The following is an 18,097-nucleotide window of genomic DNA, read 5'->3' on the forward strand; positions in this document are numbered from 1 at the left end:
CTATGACATAAATCACAGCAAGATCCTTTTTCACCCATATCCTAGAGAAATGGATATAAAGACAAAAATAAACAAATGAGACCTAATGAAACTTAAAAGCTTTTGCACAGCAAAGGAAATTATAAACAATCATATAAAACACAGATTCTGATTCCCATCACCTGAGTTTCAGTAGGTCTTGGGTGAAGCCTGAGAGTTTGTTTCCAGCAAGTTGCTAGATATTGTTGATTCTGCTGGTTCAAGATCCATGGTTTGAGAACCACTGGTCTCACGTCCCAATTCTGTCTCTATTAACAAGAGCAGGAAGATGGAAGCTTAAAAGAAATGGAAAATTGTAGGCTAACAGTGCAAGATTGTATTTATTCCCAGTTATAGAACAATGGTACAGTGTAAATTTTACAAGAAGGTCATTGTCTGAAAATAAATATTTTTTTCTAACTAGCAGTGACAACTTGCATTTGTGAAGTGCCGAGAGGGCCTATCTGTCCACACTTGTTTTCATTTTCAAAGTTTACTGTCATTTTCAAACTAATATCTTCTCCAATCCCTTCTCCATCATAATTTGCTTTGTGAGGAGTGCAGATTTATTAAAAGATAGCCACAATTTACAGACATTTACAGAAGTCTTCTCAAAGTTGGTGATATTAAATATGAATAAATTTCAAGTAGAACATTTACACTAAAACAAAATTCACTGAAACCAAATTGGTTAATGGCTTTGTATTCACAGTAGTATAAGAGTGAGTTCCAGAGAAGACTAACAGTTATAAATCAGACATACAGTGCTATCATCAATAGTGCATTAATATTGCATTGGTCTTAGGAGGAAAAGTAATAGCTAAAACTAATCCTTTTACTGAAGCAAAGATTCAGATGTCACCTTCTCAATAGACTTTCTCTCTTTTTCGAAAATTGCACCCAACTGAGTACAGTACAAATTCCCTGTTTGCCTACTGTATTTAAACTTTTTTTTTGAATTTTTCTACAGAACTCATCACCTTTTAATATAATATACAATTTACTTAGTTATTAATTTTATTGTTTATTATCTTATCTCTCTGCTTTCCACATGAATGTAAGTTTCTTCAAGGACAGGGATTTGCTGTATCCCTAATTCCTAGAATGATATGCCCTCAACAGGTTTGTGGAATGAATCCTAAAATCAGCTTGGAAACAACCTTATGTCAATATGTTATAAATTTGTTGTGCACATGTTATGAGATGTAGTTAAAGAGGAAAATAATAACCAAAATAAAATGATAGGATATCAGAAATCGTGTAGGACAGGGACTTCAAACTCTAGGGTATGTGAAGACTTTCCAAAGGCAGACATAGGATCGTTTTAAATAAATCAGTTGCATCATCAATTTCTCAGTGGACTCTTCCATGGTATTGAGACCTAGCCCGTGGTGAGGTCCCGGTAGTACTCTGTCTCCACCTCCCTATTTATAGTTATTTTTATCTTATTTTATGAATGAGAGACATCACTCATTCATCCTAAAACAAGATGAAGAATATCTCTGAGTAGTAAAAACAATCTCTGGGGCTCCAAACAAAGAGACAATAGTGAAAGATTCTAATAGCTGGGTAACAAAGATTTGGCAAGTCAAATGGTTTATAGTTGAACAAAATTAAAGATGAGCCTAATTGAGTTTCCAGCTGGTATCATTAGAATTAACTTGGATAAAAGATCAGTGTGAGATTTAGGAGTTGTAACTTGGAAAGAGTTTAGATAATATAAGGAAATTCCATTTTTTATCATCCCCATCCTGAGGTTTCTCAGAACTTGTCTAAAAACAAGAAATGTAAATAAAACTGAGAGTGAGTCCCGACTCATTCTGGAAATAATTTATTCATCCGTAGATCCATGACCTAATGTTTTAACATCCCATAGCACTAAAAGTTGTATTTCAAGTAAAATTTTATGCTTAGGTATGTATTATTTATAAAAGTTTGTAATGATGTTGTTAGGCTCAATTGATACTACTAATAATTATAATAGTAAATTACTCTTGAAGAATTTTCTTAACATGTACAGCTTGTCATAGGAAATAAATATTTTTAAGCACTATACACACACACACACACACACACACACACACACATTCTTAATCAAGGCAAGTTTGGCAGTGATTAATAAAAGACTTGCAAATATACCCAGATTCTAGGTAACAGAAACTGAAATGGAATTTAGCATGCTAGATGGTTATTAAGGAATGTTCTCTTGGGATCAATATCTGTAGCAGGGAGGAGAAGGAAGCTGGAATAGGCAGAGGGAGAAGCTGCACCTCAGTGCTAGCTCAAGGACAGCCTCAGCTGACCCAATGGGCAGCTCTGGAGTCAGAATAGCCTTTCAAGATTGTCCTGGGCTGGACAAAGATGTCCAGGTATTCATATTCCCACATCGATCAGTCATTGAACATGTGCATCCTAAGAAGGGGCATGACCTTGAACAAGGTGGCTGTCTGTAGCTGATCGTAAGCAAGGGGCTGACTCCTGAAGGCTGCCTGCAGAGAGCCTGCCCTGCAGCAGGAGCAAGAACATCTTCAGTGAAGGGGAATCGACACCAACGCACTGGTGTCCAGCACAAATACATTTTACTTTAGAGTAAAATGCTTTAGGGAAATGGGCAAATACAACTTCAAGGAGAAAAAGCGATGATAAAATTCTGACTGAAGAGTGTGGTTTTAAAGTGGATGATATTGAATAAAAAATCATTACAATATTTAAATTCCTTTGGATATAAATAAAAAGTGAGGCAAGACTACTTCTGAAAATGTTAATATTTATAATGTGCTGGAAATTGCATTGTTCACCACAACTTAAAGACATGCCAAAAAATTTCAGATGTCAACTTAAAAATAAAGTTGGGGGGCTTCCCTGGTGACGCAGTGGTTGAGAGTCCGCCTGCCAATGCAGGGGACACGGGTTCGTGCCCTGGTTCGGGAAGATCCCACATGCCGTGGAGCGGCTGGGCCCGTGAGCCATGGCCGCTGAGCCTGAGCGTCCGGAGCCTGTGCTGCGCAACAGGAGAGGCCACAGCAGTGAGAGGCCCACATACCACAAAAAAAAAAATAAAAAAATAAAAAAATAAAAAAAATAAAGGAGGGGGAGGACCTTCAAGATGGTGGAGGAGTAAGATGTGGAGATCACCTTTCTCCCCACAAATATATCAAAAATACATCTACATATGGAACAACTCCTACAGAACACCTACTGAATGCTTGCAGAAGACCTGACTTCCCAAAAAGCAAGAAATTCCCCATGTACCTGGGTAGGGCAAAAGAAAAAAACAGAGACAAAAGAATAGGCATGGGACCTGCACCACTGGGAGGGAGCTGTGAAGGAGGAAAAGTTTCCACACACTAGGAAGCCCCTTCACTGGTGGAGACGGGGGTGGGCAGGGAGCGGGAAGCTTCGGAGCCATGGAGGAGAGCACAGCAACAGAGCTGCAGAGGGCAAAGTGGAGAGATTCCCGAACAGAGGATCGGTGCCGACCAGCACTCACCAGGCTGAGAGGCCTGTCTGCTCACCTGCCAGGGCAGGTGGGGCTGGGAGCTGAGGCTCGGGCTTCGGAGGTCAGACCCCAGGGAGAGGACTGGGGTTGGCTACATGAACACAGCCTGAAAGGGGCTAATGCGCCACAGCTAGCTGGGAGGGAGTCCGGGAAAAAGTTTGGAACTGCCAAAGAGTCAAAAGACCTCAGGGTGTGCGAGGAGAGGGGATTCACAGCACCGCCTAAATGAGTTCCAGAGACGGGCGCAAGCCTAGGACACCAGAGACAGGCATGAAATGCTAAGGCTGCTACTGCAGCCACCAAGAATACTGTGTGTCAAAAACAGAAATACAGATCAATGGAACAGGATAGAAAGCCCAGAGATAAACCCACACACATATGGACAACTTATCTTTGATAAAGGAGACAGGAATATACAGTGGAGAAAAGACAGCCTCTTCAATAAGTGGTGCTGGGAAAACTGGACAGCTACATTTAAAAGAATGAAATTAGAACACTCCCTAACACCATACACAAAAATAAACTCAAAATGGATTAAAGACCTAAATGTAAGGCCAGACACTATCAAACTCTTAGATGTTGAGGAAAACATAGGCAGAAAACTATGACATAAATCACAGCAAGATTCTTTTTGACCCACCTCCTAGAGAAATGGAAATAAAAACAAAAATAAACAAATGGGACCTATGAAACTTAAAAGCTTTTGCACAGCAAAGGAAACCATAAACAAGACCAAAGACAACCCTCAGAATGGGAAAAATATTTGCAAATGAAGCAACTGACAAAGAATTAATCTCCAAAATTTACAAGCAGCTCATGCAACTTAATAACAAAAAAACAAAAACCCAATCCAAAAATGGGCAGAAGACCTAAGTAGACATTTCTCCAAAGAAGGTATACAGATTGCCAACAAACACATGAAAGAGTGCTCAACATCATTAATCATTAGAGAAATGCAAATCAAAACTACAATGAGATATCATCTCACACTGGTCAGAATGGCCATCATCAAAAAATCTAGAAACAATAAATGCTGGAGAGGGTGTGGAGAAAAGGGAATATTCTTGCACTGTTGGTGGGAATGTAAATTGATACAGCCACTCTGGAGAACAGTATGGAGGTTCCTTAAAAAACTAAAAATAGACCTACCATACGACCCAGCGATCCCGCTACTGGGCATATACCCTGAGAAAACCATAATTCAAAAATAGTCATGTACCAAAATGTTCATTGCAGCTCTATTTACAATATCCAGGACATGGAAGAAACCTAAGTGTCCATCAATAGTTGAATGGATAAAGAAGATGTGGCACATATATACAATGGAATATTACTCAGCCGTAATAAGAAACGAAACTGAGTTATTTGTAGTGAGGTAGTTGGACCTAGAGTCTGTCATACAGAGTGAAGTAAGTCAGAAAGAGAAAAACAAATACCGTATGCTAACACATATATATGGAATCTAACAAAGAAAATAAAAAGGTCATGAAGAACCTAGGGGTAAGATGGGAATAAAGACACAGACCTACTAGAGGATGGACTTGAGGGTATGGGGAGGGAGAAGGGTAAGCTGTGACAAAATGAGAGTGGCATGGACATATATACACTACCAAGAGTAAAAAAGATAGCTAGTGGGAAACAGCCACATAGCATAGGGAGATCAGCTTGGTAGTTTGTGACCACCTATAGGGATGGGATAGGGAGGGTGGGAGGGATGGAGATGCAAGAGGGAAGAGATATGGGAACATATGTATATGTATAACTGATTCACTTTGTTATCAAGCTGAAACTAATACACCATTGTAAAGCAATTATACTCCAATAAAGATGTTAAAAAAAAAAAAAAGAATCCTGTGTGTGAGCACAGGTCACTATCCACACCTCCCCTCCCAGGAGCCAGTGCAGCCCGTCACTGCCAGGGGCCTGTGACCCAGGGACAACTTCCCCACGAGAGCACACGATGCCCTCAAGCTGTTGCAATGTCATGCTGGCCTCTGCCATTGCAGGCTCGCCTCACGTTCTGTACCCCTCTGGCCTGAGTGAGCCAGAACCCCCATATCAGCCGCTACTTTAACCCCCTCCTGTCTGGGTGAAGAACAGACACCAGAGGGCGACCTACATGCAGATGCGGGGTCAAAACCAAAGCTGAATCCCAGGAGCTATGTGAACAAAGAAGAGAAGGGGAAATCTCTCTGTGCAGCCTCAGGAGCAGTGGATTAAATCTCCATAATCAATTTGATGTGCCCTGCATCTGTGGAATAACTCAATAGACAATGAATCATCCCAAAACTGAGGCAGTGGACTTTGGGAGCAACTGTAGACTTGGGGTTTGCTTTCTGCATCTAATTTGTTTCTAGTTTTATGTTTATCATAGTTTAGTATTTAGAGCTTATTATCATAGGTAGCTTTGTTTATTGATTTGGTTGCTCTTTTCCTTTTTTAAATATATATATATATATATATATATATATATATATATATATATAGTTTGTTTCTTTGTTTTCCTTTTTCTTTTTGTGAGTTTGTATCTGTATGCTTCTTTCTGTGATATTGTCTGTATAGGTTTGCTTTTACCATTTGTCCTAGTGTTCTGTCTGTCCATTTTTTTTCCTTTAGTATAGTTTTTAGCACTTGTTATCATTGATGGATGTGTTTATTGGTTTGGTTGCTCTTTTTTTTAATTACTTTTTAATTTTAATAATTAATTTTAATTTTTTTATTTTAATAACTTTATTTTATTATTTTCTTTTCTTTTTTTCTTTCCTCCCTTTTCTTCTGAGCTGTGTGGCTGACAGTGTCTTGGTGCTCTGTCTAGGTGTTAGGCCTGAGCCTCTTGAGGTGGGAGAGCTGAATTCAGGACATTGGCCCACCAGAGACCTCCCAGCCCCTTGTAATATTAATTGGCGAGAACTCTCCCAGAGATCTCCATCTCAACACTAGGACCCAGCTCCACTCAACGACCAGCAAGGTCCATTGCTGGACACCCCATGCCAAACAACTAGCAAGACAGGAACACAACCCCATCCATTAACAGAGAGGCTGCCTAAAATCATACTAAGTTCACAGACACCCCAAAACACACCACCAGATGCAGTCCTGCCCACCAGAAAGACAAGATCCAGCTTCACCCACCAGAACACAGGCCGCAATTTCCTCCATCAGGAAGCCTACACAACCCACTGAACCAACATTACCCACTGGAGGCAGACACCCAAAACAATGGGAACTATGAACCTACAGCCTGAGAAAAGGAGACCTTAAACACAGTAAGTTAAGCAAAATGAGAAAACAGAAAAATACACAGCAGATGAAGGAGCAAGGTTAAAACCCACCAGGCCAAAAAATGAAGAGGAAATAGACAGTCTACCTGAAAAAGAATTCAGAGTAATGATAGTAAAGATGATCCAAAACCATGGAAATAGAATGGAGAAAATACAAGAAACATTTAACAAGGACCTAAAAGAACTAAAGAACAAACAAACAATGATGAATGATACAATAAATGAAATTAAAAATTCTCTAGAGGAAACAATAGCAGAATAAATGAGGCTGAAGAATGGAAAAGTGACCTGGAAGATAAAATAGTGAAAGAAACTACCACAGAGCAGAAAAAAAGATAAAAGGAATAAAAAGAATTAAGGACAGTCTCAGAGACCTCTGGGACAGCATTAAACGCATGAACATTCAAATTATAGGGGTCCTAGAAGAAGAAGAGAAAAAGAAAGGGACTGCAAAAATATTGGAAGAGATTATAGTTGAAAACTTCCCTTATACGGGAAAGGAAATAGTCAATCAAGACCAGGAAGTGCAGAGAGCCCCATACAGTATAAATCCAAGGAGAAACATGCCAGGACACATATTAATCATACTATCAAAAATTAAATACAAAGAAAAAATATTAAAAGCACCAAGAGAAAAGCAACAAATATCATACAAGGGAATCCCCATAAGGTTAACAGCTGATTTTTCAGCAGAAATTCTGAAAGCCAGAAGGGACTGGCAGAACATATTGAAAGTGATGAAAGGGAGAAACGTACAACCAAGATTACTCTACCCAGCAATGATCTCATTCAGATTTGACAGAGAAATTAAAACCTTTACAGACAACAAAAACTAAGAGAATTCAGCAACACCAAACCAGTTTTACAGCAGATACTAAAGGAACTTCTCTAGGCAGAAATACAAGAGAAGGAAAAGACCTACAGTAATAAACACAAAACAATTAAGAAAATGATAATACAAACATACATATTGATAATTACCTTAAATGTAAATGGACTAAATGCTCGAACCAAAACACATAGACTGGCTGAATGGGTACAAAAACCAGACCCATATGTATGCTGTCTACAAGAGACCCACTTCAGACCTAGGCACACATACAGACTGAAAGTGAGGGGTTGGAAAAAGATATTCCATGCAAAAGGAAATCAAAAGAAAGCTGGAGTTGCAATTCTCATATCAGAAAAAATAGACTTTAAAATAAAGACTGTTACAAGAGACAAAGAAGGACACTACATAATGACCAAGGGATCAATCCAAAAAGATATTACAATTGTAAATATTTATGCACTGAACATAGGAGCAGTTCAATACATAAGGCAAATGCTAACAGCCATAAAAGGGGAAATCAACAGTAACACAGTAATAGTAAGGGACTTTAACACCCCACATTCACCAATGGACAGATCATCCAAAATGAAAATAAATAAGGAAACACAAACTTTAAATGACACATTAAACAAGATGGACTTAATTGATATTTATAGGACATTCCATCCAAAAACAATGAAATACACTTTCTTCTCAAGTGCTCATGGAACATTCTCCAGGATAGATCACATCTTGGGTCACAAATCAAGCCTCAGTAAATTTAAGAAAATTGAAATCATATCAAGCATCTTTTCTGACCACAACGCTATGGTATTAGAAATAAAGTACAGGGAAAGAAATGTAAAAAACACAAACACTTGGAGGATAAACAATATGTTGCTAAATAACCAAGACATCACTGAAGAAATCAAAGAGGAAATCAAAAAACACCTAGAGGCAAATGACAATGAAAACACAATGATCCAAAATCTATGGGATGCAGCAAAAGCAGTTCTAAGAGGGAAGTTTATAGCAATACAATGCTACCTCAAGAAACAAGAAACATCTCAAATAAACAACCTAAACTTACACCTAAAGAAATTAGAGAAAGAAGAACAAAAAAACCCCAGAATTATCAGAAGGAAAGAAATCATAAAGATCAGATCAGAAATAAGTGAAAAAGAAATGAAGGAAACAATAGCAAAGAGCAATAAAACTAAAAGCTGGTTCTTTGAGAAGATAAACAAAATTGATGAACCATTAGCCAGACTCATCAGAAAAAAAAGGGAAAAGGGTCAAATCAATAGAATTAGAAATGAAAAGGAGAAGTAAGAACTGACACTGCAGAAATACAAAGGATCATGGGAGATTACTACAAGCAACTCTGCCAATATAATGGACAACCTGGAAGAAATAGACAAATTGTTAGAAAAGCACAACCTTCTGAGACTGAACTAGGAAGAAATACAAAATATCAACAGACCAATCACAAGCACTGAAATTGAAACTGATTAAAAATCTTCCAACAAACAAAAGCCCAGGATCAGATGGCTTCACAGGCGAAGTCTATCATTTAGAGAAGAGCTAACACCTATCCTTCTCAAACTCTTACATAATATAGCAGAGGGAGGAACACTCCCAAACTCATTCTATGAGGCCACAGCCACCTGATACAAAAACCAAAGATGTCACAAAAAAAGAAAAGTACAGGCCAATATCACTGATGAACATAGATGCAAACCTCCTCAACAAAATACTAGCAAACAGAATCCAACAGCACATTTAAAGGATCATACACCATGATCAAGTGGGGTTTATCCCAGGAGTGCAAGGATTCTTCAATGTATGCAAATCAATCAATGTGATAAACCATATTAACAAATTGAAGGAGACAAACCATATGATCATCTTGATAGATGCAGAAAAATCTTTGGAAAAAATTCAACACCCATTTATGATAAAAACCCTCCAGAAAGTGGGCATAGAGAGAACTTATCTTAACATAATAAAGGCCATATATGACAAATCCACAGCCAACATTGTTCTCAATGTTGGTGGAAAACTGAAACCATTTCCACTAAGATCGGGAACAAGACAAGTTTGCCCTCTCTCACCACTATTATTCAACATAGTTTTGGAAGTTTTAGCCACAGCAACCATAGAAGAAAAAGAAATAAAACGAATCCAAATCAGAAAAGCAAAAGTAAAACTGTCACTGATTGCACATGACATGATACTATACATAGAGACTCCTAAAGATGCTACCAGAAAACTACTGGAGCTAATCAATGAATTTGGTAAAGTAGCAGGATACAAAATTAATGCACAAAAATTTCTTGCATTCCTATACACTAATGATGAAAAATTTGAAAGAGAAATTAAGGAAACACTCCCATTTACCATTGCAATAAAAGCATAAAATACCTAGGAATCAATCTACCTAAGGAGACAAAAGACCTGTATGCAGAAAACTATAAGACACAGATGAAAGAAGTTACAAATGACACAAACAGATGGAGAGGTATACCATGTTCTTGGATTGGAACAATCAACATTGTGAATGAAAATGACTCTACTACCCAAAGCAATCTACAGATTCAATGCAATGCCTATCAAACTACCAATGGCATTTTTCATGGAACTAGAACACAAGATTTCACAATTTGTATGGAAACACAAAAGACCCCGAATAGCCAAAGCAATCTTGAGAAAGAAAAAGAGAGCTGGAGGAATCAGGCTCCCTGACTTCAGACTATACTACAAAGCTACAGTAATCAAGAGAGTATGGTACTGGCACAAAAACAGAAATATAGATCAATGGAGCAGGATAGAAAGCCCAGAGATAAACCCATGTATCTATGGTTACCTTATCTTTGATAAAGGAGGCAAGAATATACAATGGAGAAAAGACAGCCTCTTCAATAAGTGGTGCTGGGAAAACTGGACAGCCACATGTAAAAGAATGAAATTGGAAAACTCCCTAACACCATACACAAAAAAACCCCTCAAAATGGATTAAAGAACTAAATGTAAGGCCAGACAGTATAAAACTCTCAGAGGAAAACATAGGCAGAACACTCTATGACATAAATCACAGCAAGATCACAGCAAGATCCCTTTTGACCCACCTCCTAGAGAAAGGGAAATAAAAACAAAAATAAACAAATGGGACCTAATGAAGCTTAAAAGATTTTGCACAGCAAGGAAACCATAAACAAGACAAAAAGACAACCCTCAGAATGGGAGAAAATATTTGCAAATGAAGCAACTGACACAGGATTAGTCTCCAAAATATACAAGAAGCTCATGCAGCTCAATATCAAAAATCAAGCAACCCAATCCAAAAATGGGTAGAAGACTAAACAGACATTTCTTCAGAGAGGATATACAGATTGCCCACAAAGACATGAAAGGATGCTCAACATCACTAATCATTAGAGAAATGCAAATCAAAAGTACAATTTGGTATTACCTCATACCAGTCAGAATGGCCATCATCAAAAATTCTACAAACAATAAATGCTGGAGAGGGTGTAGAGGAAAGGGAACCCTCTTGCACTGTTGGTGGGAATGTAAATTGATACAGCCACTATGGAGGTTCCTTAAAAAATTTTAAAAGAACTACCATACATACGACCCAGCAATCTCACTACTGGGCATATATACCCTGAGAAAACCATAATTCAAAAATAGACATGTATCACAATGTTCACTGCAGCACTGTTTATAATAGCCAGGACATGGAAGCAAACTAAGTGTCCATCATCAGATGAATGGGTGAAGAAGATGTGGCACATATATACAATATAATATTAGCCATAAAAAGAAATGAAATTGAGTTATTTGTAGTGAGGTGGATGGACCTAGAATCTGTCATACAGAGTGAAGTCAGAAAGAGAAAAACAAATACTGTATGCTAACACATATATATGGAATCTAAAAATTTTTTTAAAAGTGGTTTTGAAGAACCTAGGGTAGGATAGGAATAAAGACAAAGATGTAGAGAATGGACTTGAGGACACAGGGAGGGGGAAGGGTAACCTGGGACGACGTGAGAGAGTGGCATGGACATATATACACTACCAAAGGTAAAACAGATGGCTAGTGGGAAGCAGCCGCATAGCACAGGGAGATCAGCTCAGTGCTTTGTGACCACCTAGAGGGTTGGGATAGGGAGGGTGGTAGGGAGATGCAAGAGGGAGGGGATATGGGGATATATGTATACCTATAGCTGATTTGCTTTGTTATACAGCAGAAACTAACACATCATTGTAAAGCAATTATACTCCAATAAAGATGTTTTAAAAAATCCAAATTATAAAAAATAAAGGAGGGATACATTTCTCTTCAAAAATAATCTAGGGAGTAGGTGAGCAGAAAAAATGTGTGAAGAACACTGCTCTAATCTAACAGGCCATTTTACAAATGATAATCTTGATACTCCGAGATGGTAGCATACTCGCACCTAATCCTGAAGCCAGACCCGTAAAGCAGTATTACCTGACATTTCTTTTTTACCTGGTGGTGTGAAGACCCATTGTGAATATACTTCAAAGAGAATACAGCTCTCATCTAGGGCTTTTTCACCTCGGATATCTGACCTCTGCCAAATTGCAGTGTGTATATTTATGTGTATTTTCCTGACGAACACTTCTATAGTTTTATGGTCACTTTACAGGAGACATCAACATAAACAGAACTTAATAGTTAACTCATAAGTCTCTACCCAGGTAATTGCCTTCTTAATTCAAGTTCATTTCTCTGTTGAATCTCTTACCTGAGGCTCATGCTTTTCTGACCCTCTTGCATACTCTTGTCTCTTACCTCTTTCAAAGATGTGAAACAGTCTTCACGCAGAAAAACCTCTTTTATTAAATCTTACTTGTAGTAAGTCATCCATGATCTCAACAGGGTGACCTAGTCTATGTTAACTACGCACGAACTGAAGACTTCTTTAAACTAGAGCGGGACATGAAAATTAATTGCTCTGGGAAGATTCTGATTGCCAGATATGGGAAAATTTTCAGAGGAAATAAGGTAAAAAATAATCTTTTTTTCTTTTCCACAAAAATAAAAAGTTATATTGTATCTTACATGGGTAGAACCACATCCTTAAAACTTTTGGAGGACTGTGATCTTCTCATACTCTGTACCAGCCCACCTAATAGGGAAGATACATTTTCTAGCTTATATACAGGGGTTTTAAACTGGGTCATTTGAATTCGGCCAGGGTAGAAGTTCAGGGAAACAGAACAGGTTTTTTCCATACCTACACATTATGCCTGTGGTCTACAAAGAAGCATGCATTTGATTTGTTGTTAACCTTCAGTATCTTTGTTTTAAATGTTACCTTTGAAAATATTTACTAAATTAAATTTTAGTATTCTTATTATAGGTAATGAGAGAAACCAATTTATACACAGCAGTTTTGAAAGTTACTATCACTTAATTTGGCTTGATTTGCTAATATTTTTTCCTTTTTTGTGGGAAACTAAATTTCAGAAATATTCCCTCTCAACCATAGAAGAAATGGGAGTCTAGTCTGTGGAGTCTACTTGCTTATTGTGCTTCTAGACTAGAGGAAGGAAGTAGCACATACTCACTACCACTAATATGTACATTTTTAAAATCTGCTGCTCTGAGGGCTGATTCAGCCCTGGAAACTCATTTTTAGAGCTTGCAGTAGGAAAAAGAAAAAGCCAACTCTCTGTGAGATGTCCCTTGTTTTAAGTCTAAGGATAAAAGATTGAAGATAAAGTTTAGCTACTTATTTAAGAGTAATTTTGAGTTACCAACCTAAAATATGAAAGACTGTCTATTCCAGGTTAAAAATGCCCAGCTGGCTGGGGCCAAAGGGATCATTTTGTACTCAGATCCTGCTGATTACTTTGCTCCCGGGGTGGAGTCCTATCCAGGTGGTTGGAATCTTCCTGGAGGTGGTGTTCAGCGTGGAAATATCTTAAATCTTAATGGTGCAGGGGACCCTCTCACACCTGGCTACCCAGCAAATGGTGAGTGACCAGGCCTTAATCATCACAAAAACCTTAACATTGTAAAGTGATTTTACCAAAGGATTTCCTTTGACACATGGATAAAGTATGTCTTTTTCTCGTTCTCTTTGTGTCTAAGAATAAAGGAATTTGAACTCAGAAAATTGTTGGTTCGGGTCCCTTATCCCTTATTTGGAATCCTCGGGTCTGATAGGTTTTGAAATGCAGACATTTTCAGATATTTAAAAGTAATATGGTGCATATACCATTTCTTGCATAACATTCACATAGGAGGCTGGAACATAAAATGGGAAGCAAGCATGTAAATATTTTTGCAGTAAAATGTATGAATAATCATATTAAGCAGAGGAATGTAAGTAATATAGTCTGTCTATTCAAGTCAGATCTTGCTTCCAAATTAGTTTACATCAGATCATGTTTTGTTGACAAGTAAATTCCCCCCAATTAATGGATTTCACAGTTTTTAAAATTTCTAGTTGTAGATAAGGGATAGTAGAACAAAAGAAGTTCTATAAATCCCTGAAATGACATTTAGAATTTAGAGCCTAGAAAATGCTTATTGTATCATTGCTGTATAAAGATAATAGTGATCACTTTCAAGGAGTATTTCCTAAATGCTAGCTCTTACATGCCTTAACAACCCTATAAGCTTTGTTATGTTATTATCTCTACTTGATAGAGGAGGGAAGCGAGACTAGAAGTAAGCAAACTCACACACTAAATGAGGAGTGGGGACCATCACACCACTATCACACCACTAAATGAGGAGTGGGGATTCAAATTCAGATGGTCTGGCTCCGGAGTCCACATGTTTGTCTTATGCTGAAATGCTCTGCTGTAAAACAGTAGATCATTAACAAAGGGAGCTAATTTATTTTGAATGTACTCAGCTAGTTGATGACATTTACAAAAATCTGTGATCACTTAATTTGTGTGGTTTAAAACTAACTAAGGTGTGTACCTTGGATAAAATAGGTTACCAAGTATCCATGGCATTTCCATATTTATATTTCATCTGGTTTTTCTATCAAATTGTAAACTCCTTTAAAGTTTATGCATTTTGGCTTCGTAAATCTTGGAATATAGTACATTATCATAGATTTTTGTAAAGCAATACATATTATCCTATAGTAAAATCACTTAAGTCTACCTGAACTTTACTTACTTAGCCTTTTTATTCCCAAGCTTTGAAAAATGCAACTTCTCCCAAGCTCTGTTGGTTATATAAAGTTAAAATTGTACCTCCTGCTGATGCAGGGGACACGGGTTCATGCCCCGGTCCGGGAAGATCCCACATGCCGTGGAGGGGCTGGGCCCGTGAGCCATGGCCGCTGAGCCTGCACGTCCGGAGCCTGTGCTTCGCAACGGGAGAGGCCACAGCAGTGAGAGGCCCGCATACCACACACACAAAAAAAACATGTGAACATAAAATAAGATTAACTGGACTATTTCTGTTTATTATCCTCAAATTTAAAAGATGACATTGTAGAAAGAAAAATCATGTTATCCCTGTGAGGCTTGCATTTGTTGAATTCCCTTTTGTGCCCTATTTTTTTCTTTTCCTTTTAATTTTAGTTTTTATTATGGAATAGTTCTAACATACAAAAAAATAGAGAAAATTGTCACCACTTTGTCAATCTTATTTTATCTCTTCGTCTTTCCTTTTGCATTATTACCCTAAAGAATTTTAAAACAAATCCCATGCAACATATTATTATGTCATTTTACTATAAAAAGAATAGCTTTTGCAATCCCCTAAAGCTCTTATAATTTAAAACTTTGAAGAAAAAATGGAAAAATAGCTCTTATTTTTCTTAAATCTGAAGAAATGACAGAAAATGTGTTTTTATTTTGAGGTAGAGTTTACATGTAACAAAACGCACAGGTCTTGAGTTAATTCAATAATTTTTTTAAATTACATGTATCTATATCACTCAAAATAAGATATAGGACATTTCTATGACTCCAGAAAGTTCTCTGGTGCCCCTTTCTGGTCAATTTTTACCATATCCCCCTAGAAGCAACCACTTCCTGATATCTGTCATCATTGATTAGTTTGGTTTTGAACTTCATATAAATGGAATCAGATAGTAGCTATTCTTTTGTGTGTTGGTGGAAAATCAAATAACAGTCAAGCTAAGAAGAAAGAAAAGAGAATTTTATTTGAGTCAAACTGAGGATTATAACCCAGGGAACAGATTTGCAGAAGCTGTGAGAACTGTTTCATTGGTCAGGAGTTAGAGATGCAATTTTATACATTTCTGAGACAAAGAATTTCTGTGTTGTATTGACAGGTTAGCATTCTACATAAAGTTGATCAAAGATGTTTTGGTCAATACAGCTCCCTGTATGGGATGAAAAAGAAACTAAAATAACCTGAAAATTGTCTGAATAAAGCAACCATTTTTCTTAAAGGTGATTACATCCTCCTGTTTGAGGAGGTCTGGTTAATGTACAATACAGATGCACACTGAACATTGGGAAAGGCCTACCACAAAGCGGGCATATTATTTTTTTCCTTTCTTAGTTTGATTTCCCGGTCATAGAAAAATTTATGATTTTCCCTCATCATTTGCCTTGCTGCTCTCACTCAGTACAACGATTAGAGATTACTCATGTTATTGTGTGTGTTAATAGTTTCTTCCCTTTACTTGCTGAGTAGAATTCTATTATGCGACTGTTCTACAAATTGCTTATTCATTCTCCTATTTACAAACAGCTGGACTGTGTCCCATATGGGCTACCTAGATTCAGCTGCTATGAGCAATTTTGTGCAGGTGTTTTTGTGGGCATATGTTTCCATCTTTCTTGGGTAAATACCTAGGAGTGTAATTGTTCTGCCATAGGGCATAATTCTGCATAACATTATTTTTCAAAGAAGTTATTTAAAGTGACTCTCTAATTATACACTCTTACAAGAATGTATGAGAGTTTCAGTTGCTCCACATTTTCGCTAACATTTGAAACTGTCTTTCTAATTGTAACAGTTCTAGTAGATGCAATTTAAGAATGTGTTTAATCTGATTTACAGAGAACATTTTGAAAGGGACTCCATTTTTATTAGAAGTATGTTCAACTTTTTTTCAGAATATGCTTATAGATGTGAAATCGCAGAGGCTGTTGGTCTTCCAAGTATTCCTGTTCATCCAATTGGATACTATGATGCACAGAAGCTCCTAGAGTAAGTTTGTAAGAAACAAACCGATGGCTATTTGGGTAATTCTCTTTACTGGCAATCTTCAACTTTCATGCTTTTATCTCCATTATTTGATACTGAAGTTTTCTGTGCTCAATTTTTACCATACCCCCCTAGAAGCAACCACTTTCTGATATCTATCATCATTGATTAGTTTGGTTTTGAACTTGATATAAATGGAATCAGATAGTGTCTATTCTTTTGTGTGTTGGCAGAAAATCAAATAAGCATACAATTTTATCACCATTTTATAGAACAGTGGTTCTAACCTGGGATTTGCTTTAAATACTGGTATCCAGTGTGTGACAGCCATGAAAGTGAGTCTTTCAGATCATCAACTGTGGGGAGTGTCATTGATAAGGTGCTCCACTGTGTTTTGAAATCCATCACCCTGTTTGTATCAAGGCCATGCTTCCCATAGATGCTCCCAGTCAGTAACTAAATGCAGCAAGGGTACTAAATGAGGCCCATTACTGGGAGGCATGGGACTCCTCTGATGGGAGACTCTGGCTCAGGACTCCCTGACAGCCTTGCTATCAAGGGATTCTGCCACCAGCATTCTTCTTTCTTCTCTTTCTCTTTTACCCCATTTCTGACCTGCATTGCAGTCTGATGGCTTTCTCAGCCTCTCTTAGCTCCCTTGCTATTTCCTTCACACGCCTTTCCCCTAATAAATCTCTTACTTATTGAAACCTCTTATTGTCTACTTCTTGGTGGACCTGGAATAATGCCCTTTGAAAGCATCTTCCATGGATTTTCATCTTTATCCATTCCACTTCTTCCTCTGCTTTCACTATTGAAGCTTCTCCAAAGTTGTTATTGTTTAACCTGACATTGGAGCTCTTTCCTCTTTCCTGTCCTGCTTTCTCTCATCTGCATGTCCCTTCTTCTCCATTATCCTTGAGGAGGGGAGAGAGCACTGACTTCTCTGAAAGTAGAATCACTGGAGACCAAAGCATCTGGCCAGTTAGTCCCTTTTCTTCTTTGAGTTTAAGGCATTCTTAATCATTTTATTCTAGAATGTATAAGAAAACTTATTTATGACCTAGTTCAGTGCCCTCATTTTTACAGGTGAGGAGGCTGTCATCAGAGAATTGGAGGTGTCTGTCCAATTTAAGGGCAGATTAAGGAATAGCAAGCACCCTGGTCTTTTTTTCTTTTGAGCTCTTAGCTTTACCACATGGGTTAAGATTCAGGATGGGGCACAACTTTTGAGGGCACCACGGACTATGTGTTTGTGTAAATATAAAGTCTAAATATTCATTATATTTAAAAGATGAA

General features: G+C 37.6%; 1 protein-coding gene across 5 annotated transcripts in view; it reads left to right on the plus strand.

Moving 5' to 3' along the window:
- The window catches only part of FOLH1 (folate hydrolase 1), a 63,753-nt gene that overhangs the window by 13,448 nt on the left and 32,208 nt on the right, over positions 1-18,097 (plus strand). For 4 of the 5 annotated variants that reach the window (XM_067750838.1, XM_067750839.1, XM_067750840.1 and 1 more), the window contains exons 5-7: positions 12,521-12,646; positions 13,434-13,620; positions 16,708-16,801. The exons of the other annotated variant lie outside the window; for it this stretch is intronic. In XM_067750838.1, coding sequence (XP_067606939.1) covers positions 12,521-12,646; positions 13,434-13,620; positions 16,708-16,801 — 407 coding nt within the window. The remainder of the gene's footprint in view (positions 1-12,520; positions 12,647-13,433; positions 13,621-16,707; positions 16,802-18,097) is intronic. 5 annotated transcript variants of the gene reach the window in all.

Source organism: Pseudorca crassidens, chromosome 9 (assembly GCF_039906515.1).
Source record: "Pseudorca crassidens isolate mPseCra1 chromosome 9, mPseCra1.hap1, whole genome shotgun sequence".
In the NCBI taxonomy this organism is placed as follows: domain Eukaryota; kingdom Metazoa; phylum Chordata; class Mammalia; order Artiodactyla; family Delphinidae; genus Pseudorca; species Pseudorca crassidens.